Here is a 15658-nt window from a genome sequence, read left to right as displayed (position 1 = left end):
CCTTGATATCAGTCAACACTGCAGAGGAAATAAAATGGCAATAAGCAGAGAAAATTTTAAGTTAGAACAAAGAGAAGAAGAGGTGTTGCAGGCTTTGTTCAGACATATGACAACTCTTCATTACCAGCTGCAACAGTACATTGGCAGGGGTTCATCTTCTCCAATGATGCAAGCATCACTAAAACCGGTTAATTTAAAGTGTTGCATATAACACACACACACACACACACACACACACGCACACGTATAAAATAAAAGTTCGCAGTTCGCAAGGTGCATTCGTTGCTTCCCACGCGTGTAAAAAACGACTGCAGTCTTTGTGTTTTCTAACTCAGGTGTCTTAGCTGAAGAATTACAGGGTGATTTTTAGAAATCCCCTGTCAACAGTGTATAAAAATTTCAATTAATTCAATTCAAAAGCACTGAGTGTGATACTTTTGTAAAGCTCTTTGAAGTAAAGTTGAATGTCTGCACTTCAGTGTCATCTTGAGTATTTGATTTAAAAGCCATTGTGGTAAATGTATAGAAGCAAAAATACAAGAAGTGCCACTGTCCAAAAATCCTTGCAGCTACAGGAAGTGTATTTCAGTGAAAATAGACCAATTTGGAGAAAAAAGGTAAACAATTGAAAGAAAACCTGTAATGTAAACAAATGTCCATTTGTGCTGCTGGACATCCGAGTAGACATTTATTTTGAAAGTTGCCAAAGAAGCAAAATCTAGAGGTTTGTGATTGCAAAACATAATCAGGCAGATGGAACGGATGAAACAGGCTAACTGAGGATTAGGGCACATTTCAAATCCCACAAGGTTTCCAGATTTTGTCGATCATTAACTGTTAAATACATGTAAAGTAAGTTGGCAAGAAAGACAAATCAGCTTAGGCAGCAGCTGCTTTGCTGGCACGTTACCGGGTTTTGATTGCAGCAGACATTATCACGTTAATTAAAGGAGCACGCAAATAACCTAAATAGGGCATGTGGTGATATGTCTGTGACCAGACCTGCTCAGTGGCCGCCGCCGCCTTCCTCGCGGCCGCTTTTTTTTAGGTAAAATATCAGTGAACATAAACTTGTCTAAAACAGAGTCAGAGTCAAAAATCTGTCAGCAAACGCTGGTGTGAAATTTATTGGACGTGACTGTAAATTACAAGATTTTATAAAACAAGAGATTTGGATGGCTTTAGTCTTTCAAACAAGTATGCACCAGTTCATTATGTCCTTAGGCAAGTTACTGAATGTCAATCTCAATGGCAGTAAATAAACAGCTCATTAATAGATGAAGTACACCAGTATGGGAAGATGAACAAAAAAAAGTGGAAGACGGGGTGTGGGATTAGACGACGTCCTCAAACAGAATGCTAAGGCTGTGGTTCTTCAGCAAAAGTTAATTATGAGTTATGCCTCCAACATTCTGCCACGTTGTAATAATTTACACAAGCTGCCGCTGTGATGGTTTTTGTTGACAGGGACTTCAGTGACAAGCCTTTTGGTAGATGAGAGCAGAGTGTTGAATGAATGCATTTAATGGGGGAGGATGTCAAACTTGGCTGACAACACCAATTTTGTATATTTACAAAATGTCAAAAAGTACCAATCTCTGCAGAGACCAAAAACCTGCCAGCAGTACCCAGACCCATGTGTTAGCGAATGGAGTGTACAGATGCACAAACACTGGAAATTCAAATACACAACGCTTGGAGCATCATTTCCTCAAGGCTGGCCAAGAATAGCTAAATCTAGTTGCTTTGTCAGATGCGTTTCACAGAGCTTTTCCTATCATCATGGTAATGAACTAGCCTCTCCTTTTCCTAAGCCATAAACTAAAAAAGGATTTATACTTCCTTTCCAAAAGACCTTGAAACCTCAGGCTTTCTGTTGCTACAAAAGTGTTGATTGAGACCTTAGATACACCCTGTTCCCTCTGAATGCATTTTGTAGAATGAACAACATAATTGACACCAAGCAGCTGTACAATCTTGTGCAATACTTTGTCTTACTGTGTTGTTGAGCATGCTGATAAATTATTTGCATAAAGTCCCACCATACCTCATCAATAACCAACATAAAGAAAAAGGAAGTGTAAAATATTCTGGCATCCTAAGGAGGTGGTCTGTTTTTGCATAAACAGTTCTAGGAGCACAGTAAGTCATGAGCATGGCTGTCACATTGTGACATTTATTTTAATAATCACACACTTATGTGTTTCTTTGTTTTGGATGTGTGATGTGATTTATCTTCACACTGTGGCAACACAATGACTACCCTTCTTAAAGCTTTCAGAGACAGGCTAGTGCTGAACCTGGAAACGTTGTTGTTTGCAGTAAGTAGTGTCTGCTGCCAATTAACTAGGGGGCTAGATCCTACATGAAAAGCACATTTTCCTGATGAAAAGTGCTCCAGTATACACAGTAGCATGACAGGCACCATTAAATGTAGTCCCAGACTTCTGTAGAATATAATCTGCGAATGTCTCTGCCAAAAACAAAGAATTTTACATTGACGAGGGCAATTTCCATGCGGGTTACTCTTACTCGTCATAACCATTGTGCTGATTTAAAGCATTTTTTAAGCCCAGTAAGATGGCAAAATAAGGCGCATGTTTAAAAATATAAAATTTTTCTTTTGAGGCTTTCATTTATGTCTTTAAGTTAAGTTTTGTATCTCTAATATCTTTAAATTTAGAAAATATTCAAGCGAAACAAAGGAGATTAGATTACACCTCTTAAAGAGTTTTAATTTTCAGGTTGTGAAAGTTATTGTCAGGGGTCGTGTGCAGAGGTGAGGAAGAGATGACCCACAAGCAGGACTCTTGGTGCAGAATGAGGTTTATTGGAAACGGAGACAAAAGATGACAGGATGGCTGGCTGAACTTAATGGACTGGTAGACTAACTGGCTGACTGAACTGAACACGCGACAGGAACAACATCATACCATCACATGTACATCAATGACACGACAAGGGCTGAAGGGAACAGAGGGCTTAAATACATGACTAACAATGACAACGATCGGAGACAGGTGAGTGAACAGCTGAACATAATGAACTAATGATAAATGGGAAGAGGACTGAACATAATGCACACAGACCCAAGCTAACACAATAAAACAGGAAGAGGAACAGGCAGAAGATAAACAGTGAACATGAACTGAAAATACTGGGTCAACGACCCAGAAACCCTGACAGTTATTTACCTAAGGTACACTCTGTGGTGGCAGATTTCTTTTCTCATGTATTAATCACATATTTCAATCATATCACATTAGTAAGAGTAGTGTCACTTTCTCACTTGTATGCATCTGCACTACAGATGGGCCTTATACTCCACACACACAGGCCATTGTAATGGGAGAAGTTAAACAGACACTGAGACTCCTTCTGCTTATTAGGGATGTAAATCCTTAGGTGACAGCCAAGCAGAAAACAAGTCAAGTATAAACTCACCACAGCAGTATATACTGTTAAAAATTGTGCAGAGTGTAAGTAATGTCTGACAAAGAGCTCTAACCTTGTGATACAATCATTTTTGTTGGTTGCTACCCAGGCTGCTGCTTGTTGACTGTAAAGATAAAAGCCAAAGTAATGAATGATTCCAAAATATTACATGTATCCACCCTTCCTTTCATCACCCTTTAGTGTCTTTGTCTGCCCTTTGAAAAAAACAACAACTCATTCTTACAGGATTATTGCATGCAGGTGGTATATACAATAGCATACAGTGCTGTGAAAACGTATTTCCCTCCTTCCTGGTTTTCTTTTCCTTTCTTTCTTTCTTTCTTTCTTTCTTTCTTTCTTTCTTTCTTTCTTTCTTTCTTTCTACATTTTTTGCATAGTTGTCATACCTATATGTTAAATTATGAAGCTTTAACCGTATTTTTCGGAAAGCTGAGATCAGTTTCACTAACCACACTCAGGCCCGATTATTTCTAGACAAGTTGAGACAATAAATCCTATCCGAAATAGAACCTGTCTGACAAAGAGAATGCCAAAAGATCTTAAAAAGCAACGCATCATGCAACTGAGAAACAAAGCCAGTGAAATCTAACAGAAAGAAAGAGTTATAAAAATACATAAATACATACATAAATCTCACTGGACTGACGGAGGTTTATTGCGATATTGGAGCTGACGCTGAAGCTGTTTTGCTAGAATTTGATTACAGGCAGACACAGAATGAGTATCCATGTCCCTGCTATGAAACTGAGTCCTGCTGCACCACGGACACTAAGCAAATACTGTATTAGTGTAATACATAAGTTTGTATGTTTTAGCAATTATTGGAGGGCACCACAGGTGCATGGTGGTGGGTGGATAGGCATTTCCTTTCGTCAGCACGGTACTGAACAAAGACTGTAGGAATCCCGTCTGCACCTGCTTTCAGCCTAATCTTCACATGCTGTTCTGCCTCACTTTGTGCTGGCATAATAAGTTCACTTCCCATGAACAGCTCACCTGGTCTACATCCATGCTTATCACATAGCAGATGACTGCAGCAGGAGTAAACACATGAAACTTAACTACACTCATAACACATCTCAGATACAAGAAAGAACACGAGATCACATTAAACAAAACTCAAATCGTGACAGGGATGGATAACATTTGGTGGAAGCTTAAATTAGTGAATACACACCTCATATTAAAAGACAATTTCCTACCGAAGCTTCGTTATGTAGGTGTGGCTAAAATTTTTCTCCTGTCTTTTCCCTCAATCTCAAACATGCTCTTCTGGCACAAAAGCCTGAAGGGAACACAATGAAACCTGAGGACTCCCTGCAGCTGCCATTCATTTCTTTGTTCCTTGTTTATAATAAACCAACCACTATAATTTTCAGACTGTTCCTGCTGAATTTGAGACAACCATTTTCTTCTCCATGCCCTGTACATTTTCTTAAAACCACGCAAACCACAGTGGAGTGAAAACAGCAAGGAAAGGACAAACAGCAGAGAAGCTACTCTTTTCTCTTTCTTAACCTGACTGGGGCTGGAGGAAGACTCCCCAGCAGGTCAGTATTTGACGAAATGTGCCGTGTGGTCACAATCTGCCCGCTTTGTTTCAGAATTTTGTCTTTGAGCAATGGTTAAGAAAGCGTTTATGTCACAATGAAGTTGACCTTTTGCATTTAAATGTCATCACTTTGTAATTTTATCCTTTCAGACATTGTCACAATTTGAGTATTCCTGAGGTACAGCCAAAAAGCATTTGATGTAAAGCCACTGTGACCTTGACCTATACGATATGACAACAATCTGAAAAAGTTATGCCTCTAATTGTCCGAAACTATTTTGATTGGTACCTTATTATGGAAACTGATATTGTCATACAACCTGGCAAACAAAGCCTAAACCTAAGACGTACTGTATGAACACTGAGGCGTGTATCTTTACTCTGTTCTTGTATCAAGCACTTGATTTCTGTCTCTGTAAGCTGGGTCTGAATATGCATCTTACTGCTGAGCATGAATACACTCATCTTCAAATCAGCCCAGTGTGGCGACATGCAGTCAGCAGTTCTTTATGTAAATTCTAGCTGAAAGAAACACGTCGATGAAGAAAGCACGTTTGCACAATTTATAACAGACAAGCAGGTGGAATGTTTACGCTTACTAATACTCTCACCTAGGTAAGATAAAAAGATGAAGAAACAAAAATGAAACTATAAAACATATAAAGAAAATATGTTTCTCCACATGGGCAGCGTGGTCAAATCAGCGATATAGAGACAATCCTAGAAACAAGGAATGTAATGGCAAGCTTAGAAACACTGAAAGGCCTGAAAGATGAAAGAAGTATTCTTCTTTTAGTTGTGTCCTTAGAGCAGCTATCCAGGTCTAGAGATCGTGGGCATGTCTGGATGCCAGTGGAACAGAGTTGCTCATGTTTATTGATGATGTGACTGCTGATAGAAAAAGCAGAGTAAATTGTGAAGTTTAAAGGACTGTACTCTTTGTTCTGATTCAGAAAAATGTGCTCCACCGCTAATGGATAATAACCCAGTGCATACTACAAAAGCAATGATTTTCTCTGGGCAAATAAATGGGATATTCTTCAGTGCCCGAGTTAATCCGCCTCAGCCCAACGGAACATGTTTTTTTGAGATCCACAAAAAAGCAGCAAGAGGAGGTGGCTGCAGTCAAACTGTGGCAGAACATCTCAAAGGAGGAACACAGCATTTGTCATGGGTTTGTAAACTTCAGGCAGTCAGCCAACTATAAAATCAAGATCTTATATTTAAAATTACATTTGTTTGTCAGGTTACGGCTTATCAAATCAAATCAAATTCCTGAAAAGAATAATTATGACTTTACAAAGCACAGCATCAATTGCACCTCTCAACAGAACATCCAGAACTGATGATCCTAATGAACCCTGGTGTGTTCTTAACACAAAGCTGCCAGTGGAGACGGCTCTCGATAGCAAGCCTGACTTTACGTTTGGGTTGTTCCACATAAAATCAGTCAAATTTCTTTTTTAAAAAAGGTCTCACCTGAACTACATAGAATTGTTCTTTTTTTCTTAAATAATTCAATCAAAAAGAATAAATTGAGAATTTTTAATGAAGCCTGAACAAGTCTCATGCTCATACTAGAAAAGGCAAACGACATATTTGTTTGAGTTGTTCCTGACACACACAGCTTTTTAATTCACCCTAACTTTGACAGCCTTTTTGAACACTCACCTTCTTAAACACAGGTAATACACCACATGACATTTTCAGGGCTAAAAGGCACATTAAGCTCTGTTAAACACCTGCAGCCTGTTTGTGTTTGGCCCCATTTCAAGTATCACAGTGTAAAGCCAAAATCTTTTGCTCAGGACAGTTTTCACATTTAACAGCTCCCAGCCTCACTGACACATTATAGATTACAGTTTCAATAACTAAAACAAGTGCTGCAGCAGTTTTATACCATCAAAAAGAGAAACATGTCTTAGTACTCAGCACGTTACACCTATTTTTTTGATAATTTAGTTGAAAATCTTTTCAAAAGTTTATTCTGGGCAAACATTTTTTAGTTCTATCACCATGTGGGATAGCTGACTGGTCAAGTTGTTTTAAAAAAAAGTGATGTAGCTAGGGTAACAGTGTTACCTTGCTGTGCAGCTAGTTACTATCAAAGTGCTCTTGTAAGTGGATAATGCTAAGTCACTCTGCAGCTCAATTTTTGCTCCCTGAACAGATTGAAAAATGTTTTCAAAAACTCAGTGATAAAAAAAAAAACTGAGTACCTGAACGCCTGAAAACATGTTAAAGCAAAACAGTTCAACCAGTGTGATTTTCAACAGTTTCTAAAGCATCTGAGGTAGACGAGCCAGTCAGGATGAAGAATGAGACAGCTATCATGAATAGTGAAGTGTACGAGAGGGGAGGAGGAGGGCAGCAGTCTGTGTGCTGCAGATGAACAGCCAGGTAGAGGAGAAACAACAGGTAAGATCAAAACACACAATGACTACAGACCCTCAACCATCAACCCCCAACAGGCAGACAGTAGCAACTGTAGCAAATACAATCATCTGTGCAACACTACTGACTATTAATCAATAGTGTTCAATTACAAAACAGTTTGCAATCTGCTTGACAATTACTGATTAACAGTTTTAGTCCCAATTCAATAATAACACTGTGTGATTGTGAAGCAGACAAAAACATACTGCATGCAATAATGTTATTTCAAACCTCCAACATGAAAAAGTATTCATAGATAATCTAATATAGAGGTCATGATTCTGGGTTTTGGAGCCAGTGATTTCAATTCTCTGTTTAATATTCTCCGTGTGACTTTTGATTTTATTTAACATTACTTTTGCTTAGGTTGTGCCTTCGTTCGGAACTCATCGTTCGTGGTTATTCTTTGAGGTTGTTTTTCTGTCCTTTGTTATCTGTGCCTAGTGGGCATTTCTGTTAGGTCTCCTGTGTTTAGTCAGTCTTGTGTTCATGTTTATTTAGTTTTTGTCTATGTCAAGCTTGTGTGTTTCGTCTGTCTTTCAGTGTTTATTCCTGTCTCTTGTCTTATGTGCATTGTATTAAGTTTTGCTTCCCCTGTCTCGTTAATCAGATTTAGTTCACCTGTGTTGTTGTGTGGCAGAACATCTCAAAGCAGGAACACAGCATTTGTCCTCGGTTTGTAAACTTCACACAGTCATCCAACTATAAAAACAAGTCCTTATATTTAAAATTACGTTTGTTTGTCTGGTTAAAGCTTGCCTTTAAACAAATGCATTCTCGCACACAGACAAAGGATAAGGCAATGAAAAGCTCCTCCTTTGACTGCACACTAAATCAAAATATGATCGTAGGCTGCTATTGGCTTTTGGCTCCAGAGAAACAGCCAATCAAATTCCTGAAATCACTTAGGACCAGTGTTGGGTAAGTTACTTTAAAATAGTAACTTGGTTACATTACTAGTTACTTCTATCAAAAGTAACTCAGTTACGTCAAGTTACTTGTTACTTTCAAAGTAACTAGTTACTAAGGAAAGTAACTTTGGTTTTACTCAGAATTCTCTTGTTAATGTGTTTCTTCCATAACTTTGCCAGTCTTCTAGCTTGCTTACTTGCCACAAGTGCACTGTGCCACCTACCAATAGAAAGGAAAAAATAATGTGCATATTTCCACGAGAGAAATCCCACGCCTGGACCGTCGTTGATCGCCGACATGATTCTAGCCTACGTCACAGCGTCATGTGCGCTTTTTACATTCAACACAAAAACTGCAGTCGTGGTGCTTTCGATTGTACTCAGAACTCGGAAATTCTGCCTTCCGAATAGGAAGATGTAGGCAACACCAGACTGCAGATGAGCTGCATACAGGGCTGGACTGGGACAAAAAAATCGGCCCGGGCGTTTTGACTGACCAGCTGCCATTATAGCAAAAATCATAGCCTTTGAATGAAAACAAACACTGTTGTGACAGTGATGTTCACTGTTTTGATGGTATATATGCATCAATCTATCAATCGTTTGTTGTAAGATTCAGATAATTATTTATTAAAAGCTAGATATTTTAAATGAGAATAAGAAAGAAAAGTATTTCTTTGTGCCCCCCTTTCCCTGTTAATGCCCTACATGCCCCCCTGGCAACACTTTGCTAGACCCGCCCCTGCACAGTTACCAGCTGTCAGCTACCTAAAAAAGGATCCTGGTGTTATTTGTCTCTCAGAAACAGTTCATAACTTCCCTTCAACTCATTCATGTCACCTAAAAGGTAAACCTGTTTCTCCATCACCTGTTCAGCTCTGATGATCCAGTAAGGACATCTCCTGGTTTTATCTTCATGTTTCCCTCTCACCAGATAACCAAAACATATCATGACCAGCAGCTTTTTTGCAGCTGTGGCTCCAGCAAACATCAGCTGATACTAGAAATTAATATTAAATAAATTCTAACAACAGCTGATCAAGCTTAAACATGCTGCTGTTGTTTAGCGCAACATCCGCTGGTTTCTTCTTTCTGGCGCAAAGTGAGCGATAAACAAACAAGACAGAAAAGCCGATCAGCTGATCATTGATCAGTTTCATGATTGAAGTAGAAACGGGAGAGGGAGGGGGGAGAATGAGAGAAGAAGAGGCAGCTGTACAGCGTAAACACAGAATAACTCCAGCTTTGTGTCTTTTTCATTGTAGCTGAAGTCCGGGACAAACTGTGTTCCTTTTCACCTCAATACGGAGCGCGTAATATTTTCTCTGAATACAAGACGATTCCATTGTTTAGGGGATGGTTGGCCACTCTAATAATTAACTGTATGAACAAAATAAAGTTCACCATCAGTAACATAGCACCACCCAGCTGTATAGAAACCCCGTCATGCTAGCTAGCATGCAGTACGAAAAAGTCAGCACAATGAAAATAAACTCCACCTAAACTTGGTTTATATCTGACCCAAATAAACTACAGGTCATAACTTCTTACCTGAAGTTCAGTTCACCTGACACTCGGACCGGCGGCCGCCTTGGGTCTCTGCTCTTCCTGCCTCCCCTTTCCTTCATCCACCTGCTGACCTCCACCACTTGCTAATGTTACTGAATCTGTGGAAGCTCCACGATAGCCACCACACGAAGTAACGAGTAACGACCCTATCTAAATCCCAGTAACGAGTAACGCGTTCCTGATTTTGGCATAATAACTAGTTACCGTGCTCGTTACCACAATAATAACGTAGTTACTGTAACGCGTTACTTAATAACGCGTTAGTCCCAACACTGCTTAGGACTTTACGAAGCTCAGCATCATTCCCCCGTCTCATAAATCAGATTTAGTTCCTGGGCGTGTTCCATCTCCCTAATTACCTCGTATGTATTTATCCCTTAGTTTTCTTCTGTTCCTTTTCGCGTTTAGGGATGGGTATCGTTTAGGTTTTATCTGATACCGGTGCCAAACCGGTACTTTTGAAACGATGCCGGTGCTTAAACGGTGCTCGAACCGGTGCTCGAACCGGTGCTTAAAGAATGGAAAACACAAACTTTGTCCACAAACCTCTTATGTTTTTATTTTTAGCAGTCTCTTTTTTTCTGTAAAATGATAACCAAGTTAGCCTTTTCTGTTGATACAACATATCTCATTTGGTTGGAACCGGTGCTCAAACAGTGGAAAATACAAACTTTGTCCTAAAACCTCTCATGTTTAGCTGGGGGTTTTTTTGTAAAAAGAATTGTTTGCCATTAGCCTTTTCTGCAGCTATAGGGCATACAGTATATGGTATCACACTATCAAACAAGAAGACAGCAACTACTGTAACTACGACAGTGTTTGCTAGTTCACCTTACGGGCATTAATTTAATCACGCGGTTAGCCTACTCAACGTAAATTACACACGAACAACAGAGAAGACCGGCTGCTGCTGCTGCCATCATCATCTGTCATCATTTCTGCTACACTGGCAGGGCTAGGGGCCAGGACTCTCCTCTTTGGGTTCTTGGGGGATGTTGCTAACTCCGGGTCCGATAACAGGCACCACACGCACAGTAGATGTGCTCGGTGTGAGGTCTTGCAGCAAGCTATCAAATATAGTGCATTTCTCTGCATTTAAAAAAAATGCTATGCATCGCCAGGTGTTTCATCAGATTCGAGGTGGTACCTCCTTTGCACAGTATCACCTTAAAGCACTTGCTGCAGGCTGCTGAGTTTGCATCTTTTGCTGTGAAGTACAGCCAGACCTTTGACCGCTTCAGGCATTTTTTTGGTAAATGGCCTATAGCGCTTTACTAGTCCCTAAGGACCCCAAAGCGCTTTACACACGGCGAGGCTGCCGGACCTCTGACCACCACCAGTAGGCAACGGGTGAAGTGTCTTGCCCAAGGACACAACGACCGAGACTGTCCAAGCCGGGGCTCAAACCGACAACCTTCCGATTACAAGGCGAACTCCCAACTCTTGAGCCGCGATTGCCCCATCTGTGTCGCTGCTCTAAAAGAACATACGTGGCCCGCCTATTATCCTTGGAAAGTTAAAATGGCAGTAAAGCTGTCTTTTAAATATTTCTAACATTTTGAGTTATTTTCCAGTGTTAGAAAATCAGCACTGCTCAGTGTTAGTCTTTGTTAATCTTCAAAACTGACTAGGTTACTTTTAAACATATAACACTGTCAAAAGTGTTAATTTAACACTCAACAGTGTTGTATTTAACACTCAGAGGAGTGGACCCATATAGACACTCTCTAGTGTTAATTTAACACTGGAGGTTTTGTGTATCACATCGTTTTCAGAATGTGCAGCATTATCTAAGACAGATTGTTTTTCTTTCTCAGCATATTTTCCAGTATTCTCCTTTTCCATATTCCTCCTTCAGGTGGGGCAGCAGCCAGACCACAAGCTTTCAAAAACACACATTACATTGTTACAGTCGTTACAAAAGGCTGACAATCAATCAAGCACTAAATGATGGGCCTGGACATTGAATTGGACAAACCGTACTGATGGTTCAAAGCATCACAGTGGCTACAAGTTAGGTTAAAAGTTAAGTTATGTGAGAGAAAGACTCTCTTTGATCATCTCTGTCATAGCCTCTTGTTCTCTAGTGTTCCCTGAAAACACAAATTTAGTATCACGCTTCTTCTCATTAATATTTAAAGCAGAGGTGGGACCAAGTCATTGTCTTGCAAGTCTCAAGTAAGTCTCAAGTCTTTATCCTCAAGTCTCAAGTCAAGTCTCAAGTAATGTCAGGCAAGTCAGAGTCGAGTCTCAAGTCACTGGTGTAAAAGTCCGAGTCAAGTCACAAGTCTGAAACTTTGAATTTCAAGTCCTTTCGAGTCTTTAAAAAAAAAAAAAACGAAAAAATAATGTTGCAGTTATGCTAAATGTAAATATTAGACCATGTAATTTTAAAATCTGTGTTTTTCTCAACACATGACAAAATAGTGAACTTAGAAAATATACACAAATTGTGAAATTGCACCTCTTTAAAATGCAGCTCAATTAAACCTAGCTCCAAGAATAATTTTCACTGACAGTTCTGAGATAAGCTGCATGTTATTCTTGGATGCGGTTGTAGGGCCAGCTTTAAAATCGCATGACAAAAATATCATACACATTAAAAAAAAACTGTATCACCAACGTAGCCTGGACAACATTTGCTAGTTAGATGAAGTCAGCTATCTCATCTTAGCATATTTATTTCAATTCAATTCAATTCAATTCAGTCTTAATTGGCAGACTTCATGTCCATAAAAACAAGACAAAAAAAACACACACACACACACACACACACACACACACACACACACACACACACACACACACACACACACACAACACTCCCCCCCCAACACAAGGTATACACCATTAAATATATATATGTATATAAATAAGTATCTAAAGCATTTGTAAAAATATAAAACCATAATATACATAAAACACAATTACTTAAAATAAATCAATAAATACACAAACACTTTAACCAGTGCTTTCTGAGACTGGATGAGTAACGGGAACCACTCACTGTCGGATCTGTGAGTGCTAAAATTATACTGTTACTCGAACCATCCAGTCGTTCTCTAAAATTGAACATTAGCTTCCTTAAAAGTGCTTTAAAAGTCCAAACACCCACAGCTACAAACATCTGGCTGGCACTACCACTTCTAGGTATCCTGCAAAGGATTCTCATCGCATCATTATATGCAACATGCAGCTTCTGCATGCTACATTGTTTGTAGGATGACCACAAGGGGGCAGTATATAGCGGTGTGCAATACGCTTTAAACAAAGCCACTTTAACTGGAAGTGAACAAAAGCTGAATTTGCGTGCAATAGTATTTGCCTGCACATAGAGCTTACACCGTTGTCTGTATATGTCATCATCATCATTCATTTGCTCAGTAATAAAGTGACCGAGGTATTTCACCTTTTTATGAACTTCAAGAGTTTTTTGTGCCAGTTTAAACAAAGGGAAATTTAGCTGTTTATCCTGCTTGGTTCTACATATCAAAACAGCACTTTTAGCAGCATTGTACTCAATGTCATATTGCACACCATATTCAGTACAGACATTAAGAAGATCCTGTAACCCAGCACTGCTTGGACTAAAAACAACCAGGTCATCTGCATACATAAGATGATTTATCAGTGCTTTACCTAATATACACCCAGTGTTACAGGCTCTCAGTTGTATGGACAAATCATCAACATACAAATTAAATAAAATTGGAGACAAAATCCCACCCCGTCTAACACCATTTCTGACACCAAAGGGGGCAGAAATACTGCTTCCCCATTTAACCTGCATGTTCTGATGAGCGTACCAGTAAGAGAGAATCCTCACGATGTATTGAGGAACTCCCCATCTCTTCATTTTATCAAAAAGTTTTCTGTGGTTCACTCGATCAAAAGCCTTAGAGGCATCAATGAAAGACATGAGGACAGATGAATTTTTAGCCCTGTACAAACTGACTATTTCCTTGAGTGCATATATGCACATGTCAGTGCCGTGCTTTGAAGCCAAACTGATTATCCAGAGAAGAGATGAACACACTAACTCTGTCAAACAAGATTCTTTCTAACACCTTAGATAAAATACTGGCTAGTGCAATCGGCCTGTAATTATCCAAGCAGCTCACTTTTGCAGCTTTGTCCTTCATTTCTTTTCCAAATATTTATTTATTTATTTATTTATAAGTGACTTATGTATGTATGTATGTATATATATGTATATATTGTACTATTCTTAGTTAGCGTATTGTCTGTCTTGTCTTAATGTTGGTTTAAAATGGAGCACTGTAACAAAAAATAATTTCCCCCAGGGATCAATAAAGTATTCTGATTCTGATTCTGATTCATAACTGGTACCAGTAAAATACACAGCATTGAGTCTGGTAATATGCCATGAATCATAAACCCAGTGAAACAGAGTGCTAAAAGAGGAGCTAGCCTTACACTAGCATGTTTTAAATGTTCTGCAGTGATGTGATCCAAACCAGAGGATTTATTATCAGACAACCTATGAATGGCTTCATATACTTCATGTGTCCTTACACTTATTGTGTCATTACTCATGTCAAGATTGTCCTCATATGGTTCACTTTTTATACAGTTAAACAACGCACTGTAATGCTGTCTCCATAATGCTGCAATGTTATCTGCCCCAGAAACACCTTCAACAGTTGATGGTAGAGATGGTTTACAGTTATTAAGAGCTTTCACCTCTTTCCAAAAATCTGCCGTATTATTACACAGCATTTTCCTGGCCAAAGAATCTGCTCTTAGCATTTGCTCATTTTTAGTTATAAAGCGAACAGCGTACTTATATCTGGCATTCGCACATTTTTTCTGTTCAAATTCTGGGCCTTGTTTAGGTCTTCCAGCCATGGCCCAACATTTATAAGCTATGCGAGCTTCATCATGGTACATGGATACATGTTCTTTCCAGCCAGGTCTGATGTTAGGTTTCTTATGCTTATATTGTTTATCAAGCAGTGTGCCACTTTTATACAGAGCAGTCACTATATCATCATACATGGAGCAGAGTAAATGTTTATGCACAGCATTCTTACAGTTGACATCTTTGCACAAAATAGCTTCTTTATTTATATGCATATTAATAATCATACGGTTCTTTGAGTGAGTCCATACACTCATGAAGTTTAGTAACTTCCGGTCACTGCAACAAGCCCAGGTACAGTTTACCGACGGATGGGTGCAGGACCTTGAAATGCACCGTGTAGAACGAAAGACCATCGTACGTATCATAAGTTTACCAATCTCACAAATCGTCGTCATAAATACACATTCCTTAACCGTTTATTAATATAACCTTTGAGCTCAACGGTAATTAATTAGTAGTGGAAATAATTTCTGGTTCATCACAGAAATGTAGCAGTGACAATAATACTGTATGCTGTAATCGTACTGGGCAATTAGTGATACAAAAAACCTGTTTTATCCTGTGAATAAACGTATATGTTTTTGTCAATGTACCATAATAACATAAGCGAAACGCAATATTGTGTCAGGACAATTCACTATTTATGCACAATAAATAAAGGAGCATAGCGCCACAATTTCTGTTCAGCGCCAGACTTGCTTGTAACCTATATCACCAATTATGTTATGAAAATGACGTATTAACTACTAAAAACACTGACCTTCGTGTAAATGCTTGGAGCAGACTAACCTGTGAGCTGGAGAGTTCTGGGACGTTATATTTGATCTTTGAATGGCTGCAATCCAGGCC

General features: G+C 39.1%; 1 protein-coding gene across 1 annotated transcript; it reads right to left on the bottom strand.

The window, feature by feature from the left end:
- Window positions 1-11990: 11990 nt before the first annotated feature.
- LOC146696397 (uncharacterized) lies at window positions 11991-15021 on the bottom strand. Its single transcript, XM_085474060.1, has 2 exons — window positions 14269-15021; window positions 11991-12017 (listed from the first exon to the last, which is right to left on the bottom strand). The coding sequence occupies exons 1-2, from the start codon at window positions 15019-15021 to the stop codon at window positions 11991-11993; spliced, it is 780 nt and encodes a 259-aa protein (XP_085330186.1).
- Between the last annotated feature and the right edge of the window lie 637 nt (window positions 15022-15658).

Source organism: Copadichromis virginalis, linkage group LG12, assembly GCF_057382275.1.
Source record: "Copadichromis virginalis isolate Kocher_CV1m ecotype Utaka linkage group LG12, C_Virginalis_male_GT1.1, whole genome shotgun sequence".
Classification (NCBI taxonomy): domain Eukaryota; kingdom Metazoa; phylum Chordata; class Actinopteri; order Cichliformes; family Cichlidae; genus Copadichromis; species Copadichromis virginalis.
Note: the sequence above shows the minus strand (reverse complement) of the source record. Positions and strands in the feature narration are given on the sequence as shown.